At 36.3% G+C, this 16878-nt stretch overlaps 1 protein-coding gene across 1 annotated transcript in view; it reads right to left on the reverse strand.

Moving 5' to 3' along the window:
- RYR2 (ryanodine receptor 2) overlaps positions 1 to 16878 on the reverse strand; it is a 578200-nt gene that overhangs the window by 407396 nt on the left and 153926 nt on the right. Inside the window, exons 11-12 of the mRNA XM_068983081.1 lie at positions 16194 to 16268; positions 10189 to 10345 (exon numbers count right to left, since the gene is read on the reverse strand). Of these exons, the coding sequence (XP_068839182.1) occupies positions 10189 to 10345; positions 16194 to 16268 (232 nt within the window). The remainder of the gene's footprint in view (positions 1 to 10188; positions 10346 to 16193; positions 16269 to 16878) is intronic.

Raw genomic sequence — 16878 nt, forward strand, 5'->3', positions numbered from 1 at the left:
TTTAATGGCTGAGTAATACTCCATTGTGTATATGTACCACAGCTTTCTTATCCATTCATCTGCTGATGGACATCTAGGTTGTTTCCATGTCCTGGCTATTATAAACAGTGCTGCGGTGCAGTCTTTAAAAAAGGATTTAGGCTTTCCTTAAGCACAGAGACTACAGTGAGTCCCATCGATTCCATTCTGCTTACAATCTTCCTCTTCAGGACATTTGCACTAATAGACCCCTCGGCCAGCTTTCCAATCTCAGAAAGCAAGTCCATATAAAACATCCCTTCATATATATGTCTCTCATTCTGGCACTATCTCTCTGGTTAAACTCTGACTGATATACCTCATCTTTTTTTTCATTTTTGTTGTTGTTGTTGTCTTTTCTTACTTCATTTTTAAGGGCGTTGTTTTCTTTCTAATTTTACAAGCAAAATCTGTTCATTGCAGACACCTACAAATACCTAAAGGTATCAAAAATTAAAGATCACCTATAGTCCTCATCTCTTCCAGACATAACCATCACTAACATCTTGTTGCATTTCTTTCCAGCATCTCCATTTTTAAACTTGAAGTATAATTGGCCTACATGATGTTAGCTCCAGGTATACAACACAGTGATTCAATCCTAATGCTATACATTACAAAATCATTACTATGATGTCTAATTACCATGTGTCATCTAAGAAAGTACAATATTATTAATTATATTCCCCATGCTGAACATTTCATTCCTATGACTTATTGATTTTTAGTCTCTCTCCCTTCTGGCAACCAACAGTGTTTCTTCTCTGTATCTATGAGTCTGTTTTGTTATGCTTGTTCATTGGTTTGTGTTTTAAATTCTGCATACATATATATATATATATGTGAAATTATGCAGTGTTTGTCTTTCTCTGACTCAGCAGCATACCCTCTATGTCCATCCATACTGTTGTAAATGGCGAGATTTCTTTTTTCAGATGAGTAACATTTCATCATATATATTTGTATGTATACCATATCTTCTTTATCCATTCACCTATCGATGGGCACTAACCAATCTTATTTAATATAAACAATGTTGCAATGAACACAAAAATGCACATATCCTTTCAAATTAGTGAAACACCTCATCTTAACCACAGATGGTTTCACCAAGCTCACTGTCAGGCTTAATGCTATTTAAAGTTACCATAAAAACTAAAACAGAATTTCTCTTATCTTCTGTAAAACCATAGTGGGTATTACTTTCTACTATACTATCAAAACCCTTTGAGAAACACCACTTGAATGCAAGAATTTATTCTGAATTTAATCCTGATTAAAAGCAAAAATCCATCTGCATTGATTTAGATATTTAATCAATCACTAAGCAACCATAATATGCAGGTGATCACAGATGAGCAACATTTCTTTTTATCTGCTATTCATTACTATTAAATCACAAGTTTTATCATTAAAGGGGGCTTTAGAATTACTATTAATAATACTTAGGTTCAGAGTCTAGATCTGCCACTTAACTAACCTAGCCTAAATATAGTCATCTACATAATGAAGATTAAAAACAGTATCTAAGCTTCATTGAACTAGGATTAAATATGGAGAAGTCAATGGCCACCCACTCCAGTACTCTTGCCTGGAGAATTCCATGGACGGAGGAGCCTGGTGGGCTGCAGTCCATGGGCTTGCTAAGAGTTGGGCACGACTGAGCAACTTCACTTTCACTTTCATGCATTGGAGAAGGAAATGGCAACCCACTCCAGTGTTCTTGCCTGGAGAATCCCAGGACAGAGGAGCCTAGTGGGCTGCCATCTATGGGGTCGCACAGAGTCAGACATGACTGAAGCAACTTAGCAGCACCAGCAGCAGCAGAATTAAATAAGAAAACACATAAAAAGGACTTGGCACATTACTTGGCACATTATAAGCTGTTAGCTTGACTCTTATTTTTATTATGTGGGTCTATACATTTTAAAACATATTAAACATTTTTTTGAGCCAAGAATAAAAATGTCAAATAAAAACATGCTAAAACTATGTCCTAAAAATATTTTGTTCTATTTTTACAATTTGCTCCATAATCCTTGTAATCTCATTGGAAGTCTTATTTGAGGTTGGTATTCCATCATTTCAATAGCCAAAGTTTTCTATTCATGGTTCATGAGAGGAAAAAGACTGGATAAAATCACCCACAGAGGAACATTTTAGTGGCATTTTAAGCTAAAAAAAAAAAAAAATGACATCTTGGGGGCAGTGTAATACACGGGTAATTGTCAACCTACCTTATGATTAAAACTGACATTTCAATACCCTAATGTAATGGTTTAAAATTCTAGGAGTAGAGAAAGTGAAGAAAAGGTCTATGAAAACCTGCATTAATCAAATGGAATTTTTCATGATATAAAATGCTTTCTTTAAAAAAAAGACCAAGGATTTCACAATATATATGTGCATCAAAACATCACATTGTAAATCTTATTTTCACACATTATTAAATGTCAGTTATATCTCCCTAAAGCTGAGGGGGAAAAGGGGACAACATCGGTGATATTATAAATTGTCTTTCACTTTATTGTGTTTATTCTGAATACATCCAATCATCAACAATTGTTGATTATTCTCCAAATCCTGAATATGAGAATGGCTAGTGAGTATTCACATTAATACAAAGATATCCCAATGACAGTTTAAAAAATCGCTCCTTATATTAACTGGTAGAACAGGTTTTTAAAGCTGTTCTCAAAATTTTAAGTAAGAATGATCTTGAAGTTAAGTAAAGTGAAAGTCACTCAGTCATATCCAACTCTTTGGGACCATGGAATTCTCCAGGCCAGTATACTGGAGTGGGTAGCCTTTCCCTTCTCTAGGAGATGTTCCCAACCTAGGGATCGAATCCAGGTCTCCCACTTTACAGGTGGATGCTTTTACAAGTCCAAGAATACTGGAGTGGGTAGCCTATCCCTTCTCCAGGAGATGTTCCCAACCTAGGGATCAAACCCAGGTCTCCCACATTACAAGTGGATTCTTTTACAAGTCGAAGAATACTGGAGTGGGTAGCCTACCCCTTCTTTAGCAGATCTTCCTGACCCAGGAATTGAACTGGGGTCTCCTACATCACAGGTGGATTCTTTACCAACCAAGCTATGAGGGAAGCCCAGAATGATCTTAATGCTTTCTTAAAATATATATATTTTAAGAAATATACATATGTTATATATATATATATATATATATATAAATGTTTATATATATTTTAAATATATATTTATTTATATATATTTAAATATATATATTTTAAAACATACATATATATGTTTTAAGAATATGCTTTCAAAGCAGTTTCACACAATCATAGGTAAGGGAATGCTAATGTAAAATAAGGGTCCTTAAGAGGTGATTTTCACTTCAGACTTTCTAAAACCATACCCTTGATTCTAAGATAAAAGTTGGCATTTTCAACTGTTCTAAAAAAGGTCTAATTTTTCACCAGTAATAAAAATTTGGCTTACAACACAGTAATTATGTCAACCAATAGTCATTTATGAAATGTATACTCAAAGTACACCAAGAACCAGAGAAATATCTTACACACATATCTTTGCCTTCCAGAAATATAAGTACTCATTATTTTCACTGGATATAGTATAGCAAAAATATGTAAAAATATAGCAAGCATTTTCAGCTTGTCAGTGGCATTAAGGGAAAACAAGAATGAGATACATCTTTAAGAAAACATGATGATTTATTCAAAGGCCAGGGACCATGACCAAGTATGATGCTTAACAAAAGGATGAAAGAAGTCACTTACCTATATCATCTTCTCTAAAATGTTAACAGTATAAAAACAGTATTTTATTTTTAAAACATGTCATCTATCATTATGAACTGTACTTTTACTCTATTTTAGTTAGTTCTAAGTTCAATGCTTTTTTATTATGTAATTGCACCTTTCATCATGAATAATTTTAATTTTAACAATTAGCCCTATTAGTAGAAAAATACATATACAGTTGTTAAAGACTGAAATACATACACTCAATAGTTATTTCTGAGTGAAGGATAGTACAAAATTTTAATTTACCCCTCCCATATTTTTGCATGATTTCTTTTTAAAATCTTCTATAATGATTACACATGATATATAATAGAACAAAATAATTTTAGAAATAACAGAGTTACTGTCTTTACTTTATAGAAAATACTTTATTACCTTATATGTCAGTGATTTTAAAATAAAAATTCTGTGATTTTAAAAATAAGATTTCCCCCAAAAATTAAAAATAGAGTTTCCATGTGCTCAATTGCTTCAGATATAACCGATTCTTTGAGACCCTATGGACTATAGCCTGCCAGGCTACTCTGTCCATGGGATTCTCCAGGCAAGAATACTGGAGTGGGTTGCTGTGCCCTCCTCTAAGGGATCTTCCCAACCCAGGGATCAAACCCGCCTCTCCTGCATTGCAGATGGATTCTTTACTGCTGAGCCACCAGGGAAGCCTCCAGAGTCACCATACCATCCAGCAATCCCACTTCTGGGTATTTATCCAGAAAAACTCTAATTCAAAAAGATACAGGGACTCCTTATTTCATAGCAGCACTGTTCACAATAGCCAAGATATGGAAACAACCCAAATGTCCCTCAACAGTTGAATGGATAAAGAAGATGTGGTACACACACACACATATACATACACATACACAATGGAATACTACTCAGCCATAAGAACAATATGAGAGATTATCATACTAACAGCAGTCAGAAAGAGAAAGTCAAATACCATATGATATTACTTACACGTGGAATCTAAAATATGATACAAATGAACTTATTTATGGGACAGAAACAGACTCATAGACATAGAGACAAACTTGTGGTTGCCAAGGGGGAGGGGACAGGGGAGGGATGAATTGGTAGTTTGGGATTAGCAAGTGCAAACTATTATATATAGGATGGACAAACAATAAAGTCCTACTGTGTAGCACAAGGAACTGCATTCTATAAATCATAATGGAAAAGAATATGAAAAATAATGTATATGACATGTACAACTGAATCATTTTGCTGTACAGCACAAAATAACGTAACACTAAATCAACTATAGTTCAATAAAATAAATTTAAAAATAAAATGTTTTCGTTGATTTCACCTCTGTTTTCAGGACTCTCAACCATGTTATACACAAATTGATAGTGTGATAGAGTGTGTATTAGAGTGGTTCCATGAATGTGAGCTCCATACAGGAGACCAGTTTTACAGAAATCAAACAGTTCACTGGGTTTCCCAGGTGGTGCTAGGGGTAAAGAACCCACATGCCAGTGCAGGAGACTTAAGAGACCTCAGTGTAATCCCTGGGTTGGGAAGATCCCCTGGAAGAGGGCTTGGAAACTAACTCCAGTATTCTTGCCTGGAGAATCCCATGGACAGAGGAGCCTCATGGGCTACAGTCCATGGGGCTGCAGAGAGTCAAACATGACTGAAGCAACTTAGCGTGCACGTATGCATGCAAACAGTTCATTAAAAGGCAATACTGAAATTCCAGTTTTCTGTGCTTTCAATGTCAGCTATGACAGTATAAAATCACCAAAAGCCAGAAACAGAACCTCTGAGCAGAGACCACGGAAGAATCTGGTCAGTAAAAATTCTTCATATGTAAACTAATGTCTCAGCACAAAAGCAGAGACATTTATGGGGAAATGTTCCAAAGGCTATTGCCTTGTGCGAGAACTGTTTCGAGATTTTAAAAATATTCATAGCTTTTGAGTCAGTATTTCTGCTTCGAGGTCTCCCCATGAAGAAAGAAATTGAAAATGTGCACAAAACTTATGTCCAAGTATGTCAGTGCAATGGTTGAATTTTTTAACTTATTTTTTTGTTACAAAGGAAAAATGGCTATCATAATAGGCAATACAATCAGAGATTTTTTTTGAAAGTTAAATAAAAATGTTCCCCTTGCACTCATATTCTCATTTATCTTCCATTTTGATCTGTTTTTAGGCTTATTTTTTATATTTTATTAAAGTATAGTTGATTTACAATGTTGTGTTAATTCTCACTGTATAGCAAAATGATTCAGTTGCATATATATGCACATTTTTCTCAAATTCTCTTCCATTATGGTTTATCACAAGGTATTAAACATAGTTCCCTGTTGTACAGTAAGACCTTGTTTATCCATTCTCTACATAATAGTTTGCATTTGCTAATCTCACCCTCCCAATCCTTTCTTCTCTCTCCTGCCTCCGCCATTTTGATCTTTCTAAAGCAGCCAAATTAAAAGATTAGTGCAGATTTTTCACATCTAACATATAATCATATACTAACACACACACTCAGGTCTTTTTTTTCAGTTAAAAAAAAAGTAAGATTTTAAAATTGCTTTATAATTTGCTTTTTTTACTCAACAATATTATGATGGATATCTTTCCAAATCAATATATTCTCATAGTTAATGCGACTAAGTTACCAACTCTATTAATATTTGTTAAACATTTGAGTCTTTACTACATTTTTTTTTTTTGCCATGGCAAGGAATGATAAAGGTAATGTGCACAGTTTTATTTTATCTCTATAAGAAAACCCCTCTCATTTAAAATGCACTTATATAGAATGTTGCTAGATCAATGGAGGCATGTATGCAAGACATGTTGAAATGTAAATATACGTGTCTGTTTTGTATTTGCATTTCCATTGGAATAACCCAGCCCCTGTTTTGCTCAGTTCAGTTCAGTTCAGTTGCTCAGTCACGTCCAACTCTTTCCAACCCCATGGACTGCAGCACACCAGGCCTCCATGTCCATCACCAATTCCTGGAGTTTACCCAAACTCATGTCCATTGAGTTGGTGATGCCATCCAACCATCTTATCCTCTGTTGTCCCCTTCTTCTGCCGCCTTCAATCTTTCCAAGCATCAGGGTCTTTCAAATGAGTCAGCTCTTCGCATCAGGTGGCCAAAGTATTGGAGTTTCAGCTTCAACATCAGTCCTTCCAATGAACACCCAGGACTGATCTCCTTTGGGATGGACTGGTTGGATCTCCTTGCAGTCCAAGGGACTCTCAAGAGTCTTCTCCAACACCACAGTTCAAAAGCATCAATTTTTTGGTGCTCTGCCTTCTTCACAGTCCAACTCTCACATCCATACATGACTACTGGAAAACCATAGCCTTAACTAGACGTACCTTAGTTGGCAAAGTAATGTCTCTGCTTTTGAATATGCTATCTAGGTTGGTCATAACTTTCCTGCCAAGGAGTAAGCGTCTTTTAATTTCATGGCTGCAGTCACCATCTGCAGTGATTTTGGAGCCTAAAAAAGCTAGAGGCATCCATTTACCTCCTGGAGAACTAGGACTGCTATAGTAGAAAGAATGAGAAGAGACAGATTATGGAGGTATTCAGCTTTCTATAGTAAAATAATATTTCTGAAGACTTTAGGAATGTGATTGTTACAGAAATAATGAAAAGAGAAAGATGAATGTCAGATTTCTCCAGCAATAACAGGAACTGAGGAGACCACAATTAGACAATAGTGTCAGGCAGCTGGCTGGGAGCCTGTAGAGGGGGTAGGAGGGTGCTTCACTACATGAGGTCCTGGGGATCTCTGACAGCCTTGGGGGTGAATGAGTGACTAGCCAGTCCAGGGTTCCAGACCTGGAGACCAGGCCTCGTTACTGAAACCCACCCTGGGCAGTGGTTTGGAGCAGAGATAACCTCATGTTTACCAGCTCTTCCATACACCCAGCTAAGTGACTATCCATAGAAGGTAGGCAAGTGACTCATCTCTCCTGCCTTTAGTTTTTCCATCTGTAAAGTGGGGATTCTGTTTCCCAGTGAGATCAATGACAGAAAATACTCAGCTCGAACTGTAGACTTACCAAGAATCACTGAATGGTAGCAATTATCATCTTTAAAAGGTGAAGGATTTAGGGAAGAAGGGGTCCCTGCTTCCCAGTGCCCTCAACAAGATTTAGGAAGACAAGGACTATCAGCATCTTCCCTACCCCCAGCTGAGATCAAGTGAGCCCTCATACGTTCTGGGTGAATAAATGTCCATTTCCCTTCTTTTACAGACTTCCCTTTCTTCCACTACCTTAGTTCAGTAAATTTTATTACAGTTGAATGTTTGGCTTTTTACTCAGAAATATCTTCTTTGTTACTTGATTTTTAAACTTTTAGAAAATATTATTTGACTTATCACTGTTTTACTAGAAGTAATCAGAGCACCTTTTACTTTTCCTCTTTCGCCTCCAGTTTTTGTTAGATATATATTTACCTTTTTAAATGCCATGTCTTGAAAAAATTTCTGATGTTATTTCATTGTGATATGCCTGTTCATATTTTTCCCCTTCTCTGAGATCTTATTTCAGAAGCTATATTTTGCTGGGATGTCATGCATTTCTTTGCACTTTTCCAATTTTCTGCCATCTTTTTTTCTTGAAATGGGCTTTCACCATCAGATAACTGATCGTCTTTGGCAGATTGAATTTTTTGTCTTCCTGGACTGAGGGATTATCAGTGGACAAACTAGTAAATTCCCACCTCTGCGGTTAAAGTCTTGAGGAAGAAGCCCACTGGCACGAAGTCTCTTTACAATGTAATCAACTGCACTTTCCAACTATAGAGACAAGGAGCAACTAACTGCCCACCTGAAGTCCAGCCAAGTACTCCCCACTTCAGAGCTCCTCCATGGGTCCCTATAACAATTACAAATGCTGATCCTGTCTCAGATTATCCACTGGAACTGACCAACCTTGTCTGTTTCCACCAGAATGAATAGGGACCTACACTGGCTGTCGTTCCTGGAAAACTTGGGAGAACTCATCAAATCAGAAGCATCTTCCACCATTCTGTCTTCCAAAGCAAGAGAACTGAGAGCATGGCATTAGGGATGTAAACTCAGATACTATCTTTTCAGAGTTACTTCTGGTCTTGTTCAAACATACCTTTATCTGTAACATGGGCATATGCATCTCTGGGACAAAGCTAACCAGTACTTCAATACCATTTCTAACACAATGCCCAAATTTCACAAAAATCATTAAATTAAGGACAGAAATATACAATTATCCTAAAAAGGCACACAATAGACACTTGGCAGGTGTCAAATGAACAAGTGATTTTCAGCTATTCCTGAGACACTTGACTATTCAGGACATGTGCTGTTTTGCTGAGGCATGGTTAGCAATCCACTGCATGGTGGGATTGGTGAGCTGGGAATCTCTTATCCGGTACTGCAGCTTCCTAGGTGGCGCTAGTGGTAAAGAACCCATCTGCCAACGCAGGAGATGTAAGAGACCCGGATAAGAGACACAGGTTTGAGCCCTGGGTTGAGAAGATCCCTTGAAGCAGGAAATGGCAATCCACTCCATTATTCTTGCCTGGAGATTTCCATGGACAAAGGAGCCTGGTGGACTACAGTCTCTGGGGCCATAAAAAGTCAGACATGACTCAGCTACAGTCTATAGGCCCACAAAGAGTCAGACATGACTCAGCTCACACACACACACACACACACACACACACACACACATCAGGTATTGAGAGAGTCTAACTGTGCACCAGCATTTCAACCTGACTTTGATGTACACTTATTTTGTCTATTCTACTCAACATCTACTTCAGAGGCATTCTCAAGAAAGATCTAAGGACATTCTTAGATGTTTTAATGCAGGAGACCCGGGTTTGATCCCTGGGTTGGGAAGATCCCCTGGAGAAGGAAATGGCAACCCACTCCAGTACTCTTGCCTGGACAATCCCAAGGATGGAGAAGCCTGGTGGGCTACAGTCCATGGGGTTGCAAAGAGTTGGACACAACCAAGCGACTTCACTTACTCACTTACACAGGATGCAGCGACGTAAGAAGAAAGGTCTGTATGTAAGAGCACGTGTAAGCGAGCCTGTGAGGAACAGGTTCTGCTGATGCGCCCCTCACACTGCTAGGCAACAGCAGCACGAGGTCTGTGCTTACTGCACTGTCGATGTCTAAGAAAACTAAAAGGAGCCGGATGGATATGCTACATGAAAATAACCAAAGAACGATAAACCAAGTGAAACACCTGGGCAGGTTTTAGTGGTTTAGGAAATGGGTTTGACTGAAGAGGAATGAATAGAAGAGAAAAAGGGAATTTAGAAATTTGTGTAAAACATATGTCATTTTTCTTTGTATTTCTAACACCAAAGGAAATGCAGTGGGAAATACAAAATTGTATCTCTGTCTTACCTTGGAAGATCGGAACGTAAATGCAGTTGATTTGACATCAGCTTTTTCTTTGTCCATGAGTAGAAGGCTTTTGTCTTCCATGAGACTCAAGTATTTTCCCGTTGTGACATGGCGTAGTCGAAAAGGTTGTCCCCACCTTATGTGGCTTCCACTCCACCTAACAAGAAATGTTAAGACTTGATCCAATAGCAAACACAATGACAGGAGAAACAACAATTAAAATGTATGCATCAGACAATGAACAAGGAGGTTTTACATATACTGTCTTCTTGAGTGTTTCCAAAAACCTTATGATGGTGGTATATTTTTATTTCACAAGTAACAAAATGGTTATTTGGAATGGTTATAGGTAATCTTCAATGTCATGTAGATAATAATAAGTAGAAGCAAAATTTATCTCAAGGTCTTCTGACATCAAATATAATACTATCCACACCAAACACTACTAAGATTACTAAAACTTGTGTTCTGAGTTAATTTCTAATCACCAGTCACAAATAAAGACATTATGAGATTAAAATGACACTTTAGACTTATAAAACTCATAAATTAGGATTGACTGGTTTTTTCTTGGAGTTGAACAGATTTGAAAGCAAGTGGTATTAGAGTCAATGCCTAATTATGTTAACTGGAATTCATATATACAAACTGAATTAGATATTTATCTGAAAAAAAGAAATCCCATCCTATGCTTTAAATTTTAATAATATGGAACAATGATATCAATAAAAACCAAGGAACAAAAGAGACAAATGAAGAAACTAAATTTGAATAGGGTCAAGAGAAAAAAATCGTGAGAAAAATTATATGCAGAACACAGAAAATGCAAACTAAAGCTGCACAAAAAAGATAAAAAGCAAAGTTGTGATCATCAAAATCTGCTTTTAAAAATAGTGGATTTCAGATAGAGAAGAAAAGAAAAATGAAGATACAGACCATTCTCGCACTGTACAGAACTATGTTAACTGAAAACTATACATAAGAGAACCTTGTCCTCACTATGGTAAAGAGTGGAAAGAAGGTTCCAATAATGGAGACTTTCAGTTATCATGCTAGTGTGCAAAGCAAGGACAGCCTCTTATCAATGATAAGAAATGTGCTAAAAATCAAATACTTTTTTCCAATAAAGTAAAAATAAAAAAGATTCACCACGCCCATAAAGCCGAGAGAAAATAATGATAGTAAAATTGCTATCAGACAAATTAAAATTCAAGGCAAAAAGTATAAAGGAGATATTATTGTCATTGTGGAGTTATTAAGTCATGTCCAACTCATTTGCGATCCCACGGACGGTAACCCTCCAGGCTCCTCTGTCCATAGGATTTCCCAGGCAAGATCACTGGAGTGGGTTGTCACTTCCTTCTCTAGGGAATCTTCCTGAGCCAGAGATCAAACTCACATCTCCTGCTTGGCAGGCAGAAGCCCATAAAAGGATACAGTTGATTACTTTACAATGAGAAAGATATACTCTAAAAAGAATGTACTATGTCATGAAGCTTCACATGCCAATGGCAAACAGAAAATGAAACACAAGACACACAAGCATAAATTTTTAAAAGATAATTACAGTAGAAGCTCTTACCACTACAAAACAAATCAAACAGATAAAAAGAAATATTAGAGGATTCCAATATGATTTATTAGTTAATAAACTTCTTTTCATACAGAATCATTAAAAACTTTTAGATTCTATAAATTACGAACACTATTTTTATCTTTTTTAGATTTGCAGTAGATTTATTAATGCCAATTTTCAACAAATTATCTTTAAGTCAATTTTATGCTGTTGTCGCATCATAAAGAAAGCGGAGCACTGAAGAATTGATGTTTTTAAACTGTGGTGTCGGAGAAGACTCTTGAGAGACCTTTGGACTACAAGGAGATTCAAGCAGTCCATCCTAAAGGAAACTGGAAGGACTGATGTTGAAGCTAAAACTCCAATACTTTGGCCACCTCATGCAAAGAGCTGAAAAGACCCTAATGCTGGTAGAGATTGAGGGCAGGAGGAGAAGGGGACAACAGAGGATGAGATGGTTGGATGGCATCACCGACTCAATGGACATGAATTTGGGTAAACTCCAGGAGTTGGCGATGGACAGGGAGGCCTGACGTGCTGCAGTTCATGGGGGTCACAAACAGTCGGACACAACTGAATGACTGAACTGAACTGAATGCTGTTTCCCTAACCTGGATTTATTCTTAACCTGAAGTATTAGCCTGGAAAATTAATACTAGAATGATACTGTAATAATTTCAAGATTTACATGGAAATGTTTATAAAGATAATTACTTTGGATAAGTCCTCCTACTAAAATAATAACCATGTACCAATAAATCCTGATAATAACACTGCTGCTGCTAAGTCGCGTCAGTCGTGTCCGACTCTGTGTGACCCCATAGACGGCAGCCCACCAGGCTCCCCCATCCCTGGGGTTCTCCAGGCAAGAACGGTGGAGTGGCTTGCCATTTCCTTCTCCAGATAATAACACACTAGTGCCTTAAAAATGAAATTTAATTTTGTTTACCAACAATAGTATGTTAAAGCATTTCTACTCTGGTAATAGAAAAGCTTTGTGTATTCCCCTCATAAAATTAAGTATAGTGTTTGCAGATGCTATAAAAAAGCAATTATTTTTAATACCGTTCTATTCTTTCAAGGAGCATTTGAATATTTTATCAAATAATGACTCCCCCTAACCAGAGAAAACAACTTCATTTTCAAATAGTCCATAAGTATGTCCAAATACATACTTTTCACCAGAACTTCTAGAGAGTATTCTGGATCCCATGTTCAAATCTATCTGGGCTCAAATCTAATAGGGTTCATATACATAAGCACTCTTCTCAATCCACCAAGGGAATTCTGTTAGAAATGGAATGAACTTGTCCAATTCTCAGTCAAACACTGTGAAGTCTAAGCACATTTTCTCTAGCTCACAAGCACTCAAATTAGCTCATCTCATGTGTCCATGGTCCAAAAGAAAATAGGACAAGGCCAGGAGAATCAAGAGTAAGAAACTAATATTTCAGCAAAAATTGAAAACAGTTGAAATAAAGTAGTTATATAAACCAGTTTCCTATGTTAACATATTAGACAACTGTTCCCCATGTATTATCTACATTTACTTGTAAATATCTCAAAGGAATGAGGATATTAATTATTAAAAACATTGTAAAATAAAAAAGTAGAATTGTAAGTATACATAATGTGTATTTATAATTGCAGTGATCATTCCTATTACAGAAGCCAACATATATCCTATGTATAATAGTCTTAAACTTTGCATTGGGGTATAATACAGGAATGTGTTTTCTATTACATCTGACTCCCCAAATTAAAGCTTACTTCATTAAAAAGTTCATGATACTGAAAAACTTTTGACACAATTAATTATTTGTAAGAGATTGCAATATAAAATATATAATTACTGGACTACATAAATTATAACAAACATATAGTTTGGCACCTCACTGGAAAAAAAACCATATGGTATCCCAAAGATTACAATATAAACATTGACCTTTGGAATATAGTTCTGTTATACACATAAACAGAAATTTGAATATCACTTTCAAAATAAAAGAAAAGTAAGTAATAATGTGACCACTGAATATAAAAAGAACACATGAAAATTCAATGCAATCTAATTTATATATTTACAGTGATGCCAAAGGAGGTCAAAGATGCAATCAAATCTTTTAAAAAAAAAACTTCAAGAAGAAATCCATTGGGATATTTTCAAGAGTATTTCTGTAATTAGAGCTCATCAATAACATGCTGACAATGAAAAGGAAGTTTCATCAGGCTTTCAGGAGCTCTTATCCTTTTTTTAAAATAAGTGATAGACAGATTTAGGACCTGACTTCCTCAAAAAAAAAAAAAAAAAGATAACACGATAATTTAAGTACACGATTTGTGAAGGGTAGGTAGATCTACAAATGTGAAAAAACATTGAAATCTGTTTTATAAAGGTGCTATTTCATCTCTAATTAAGCTGTCATTTTTAATAATACACAAGGCAAATTACAGAAATATATGTATATATTTGGAATTCTTTTCCCTAGATTCTCTATATAATTTATGAAGCACATAAAGGCTACGAGCTTTCTTCCTTTTGCTTTATAAGTCATCTCTTCTATTTCCATCCCATTAATAGATTCACTGTCCATAAAATTTTACTTTTAAGTTCAAGATTTATCAGTTTTAATATTTCAGTGGGTTTGACCAACTGTGAATTTATATAGAAAGAAACTTAGTATTATCAATTAATTAAAACAGTATTATCAATTAATATAGAGCACTTTTAAAAGTTGCATACTTACAGTAAGAAAATATAGAAATAAATTTAATTTACATGCATATTTTTGTTGAGTAGGAGTAGAGACTGTGAGCAGAAAATCAATCATAAAAAATCTGTTTGGGGTAAAATCCTGTCATGGGAGAGTAAGCTAATATGATTTCAATGAGAAAGATGAACAACATATTTCTTCACTGTTAAAGAGACCATGTTCATGCATTTTTAAATAAATAAAGATGGGTATTAAATTGCAGCAGTACACAAGTTCAATGGGATATTTTTATGAGTGTAGTTTAGCCATGTTATCGTAAAATATCACTACTTATAACACACTGTAAGTTATATTCCATGCATCTATTTAAACTGATAATGAAAAAAATTCTATGTTGAGCCTAGCAATGTTCAAGGAAATACAAAGTATTTGAAATTATTACAGAGTACATAAGCAAAAAAAAAAAAACCGTGAAGACCACTGAACTATTTTAATCATTAATCTCAAAATATCAAGTTAATAAAATATAGCAATTCCATAATAAGACAGTTCCCTACACACATCCATGGAAGTCTATTACCCTAAATCAATAAAATTTTAAAGTGTAATATAACAGGGAACAAATACATTGAAAACTCTGATTTCTGGACAAAAGTGACCTTCTAATCTTTTCTTTTAATTTGATTGATATTTAAATTCTATCTAAAATAGTTCAAATGACACCTTTATCATCAGTATTGGATTTACTTAGAGTAACTAAAAGTCAATCTCTGGACAGCTTTTTGAAGTCACCAGAAAAAATAAGATAATCATTATTTGTATAATGAATACACAGTGAGTCTGTTTTCAATTCACATTTCTCACTCGGTTATCAAGCTAGTTTTAAGTAAAGATAGTGACTGCTAGTGATGACTCTCACACCTCATTCGGGTTCAAGTTTCCACTTTTTTACATATGCCTTTGTAATCTGAAATGTGAAATGTAATCTGAAATGCGATTCAGATCAAGCCCGGATCTGAAATGTGCGACAGGCCTGCAAACTATTTGTCCTGACTCCAAACCTTACATCACTCTGCACTGGAGCTCTTCCTGCCAGGAGAGGCACAGACTGGGATGAATCGATAACACAAAACCAAATGAGGCTAAAAATTAGCAGATGGTATAAAACCATTGCTTACTACCTGGTGAATGTAGGCTGCTGCTGCTGCTGCTAAGTCACTTCAGTCGTGTCTGACTCTGTGCGACCCCATAGACGGCAGCCCACCAGGCTCCCCCGTCCCTGGGATTCTCCAGGCAAGAACACTGGAGTGGGTTGCCATTTCCTTCTCCAGTGCATGAAAGTGAAAAGTGAAAGTGAAGTCGCTCAGTCGTGTCTGACTCTTTGCGACCCCATGGACTGCAGCCCACCAGGCTCCTCCATCCATGGGATTTTCCCGGCAAGAGTACTACTGTGGGATGCCATCACCTTCTCCAGAATGTAGGCTAGTGAAAGGTAAATAAATGCAGGGGGAAGGTAAAAAATGAGAGTGTTTCATCTATGTGTTGTTTGTTAGCATGACCATTTTGCAGAAAAGTTCAACAGCACTAGATATATGGGGTTGGCCAAAAAGTTCATTGAGGCCGTTTCCGTAAGATGTTACAGAAATGAACATCTAAGACGCCAGCCCAATCTTTTGTACCCAAACCATCGGGAGGTATTCAGAAGTTCTACTTACGCAACTCTTAGTGTCTCTAGTCGCCACAGGGAACGTGCGTGAACCGATACAGCACCACCTTCGTAATGAACAGTTCTGTAAAAAAAAAAAAAAAAAAAATTTAATATAAAAAGCCCGATTTTAACGTTGTATTCTTAGACTCTATTTTTCAAGTCAATTAAGAAAGAAAGTAAACGGGAAAGCTTTGGATAAACAGTAAAAGCTATACTTTTTGGTAGGGGATAATATAGCTGGAAATATAAACAACAGTAATAACAGTGATCTAAATAAACAATTGATTCAAACACATTTCTTTGCCATTTACTCCCTGTAATCCCATCCATCCTCTCTCCCTCACCCCGGCCATTGTTTTCTCTCCCCCAGTGAACACTTTCACTATTAAACTTAGGTCTATAAAAGTACTCTGTTCTGAGTTTAAGTGCTGTTGGAGTGTAATATATTATAGCTTCCCAGGTGGCTTGGTGGTAAAGAATCCACCTGCCAAGCAGAAGATGCAAGTTTGATCTCTGTGTCGGAAGATCCCCTGGAGAAGGGAATGGCTACCCACTCTATTATTCGTGGCTGGGAAACCCCATAGACAGAGAAGCCAGGTGTATTATAGTCCACAGGGTCACCAAAGAGTCAGACAACAACTTAGCAACTAAACGACGACAAAGAACAGTTCTCCTATTTTTTTTTTTCCTTC

This window comes from Capricornis sumatraensis, chromosome 10, assembly GCF_032405125.1.
Source record: "Capricornis sumatraensis isolate serow.1 chromosome 10, serow.2, whole genome shotgun sequence".
In the NCBI taxonomy this organism is placed as follows: Eukaryota; Metazoa; Chordata; class Mammalia; order Artiodactyla; family Bovidae; genus Capricornis; species Capricornis sumatraensis.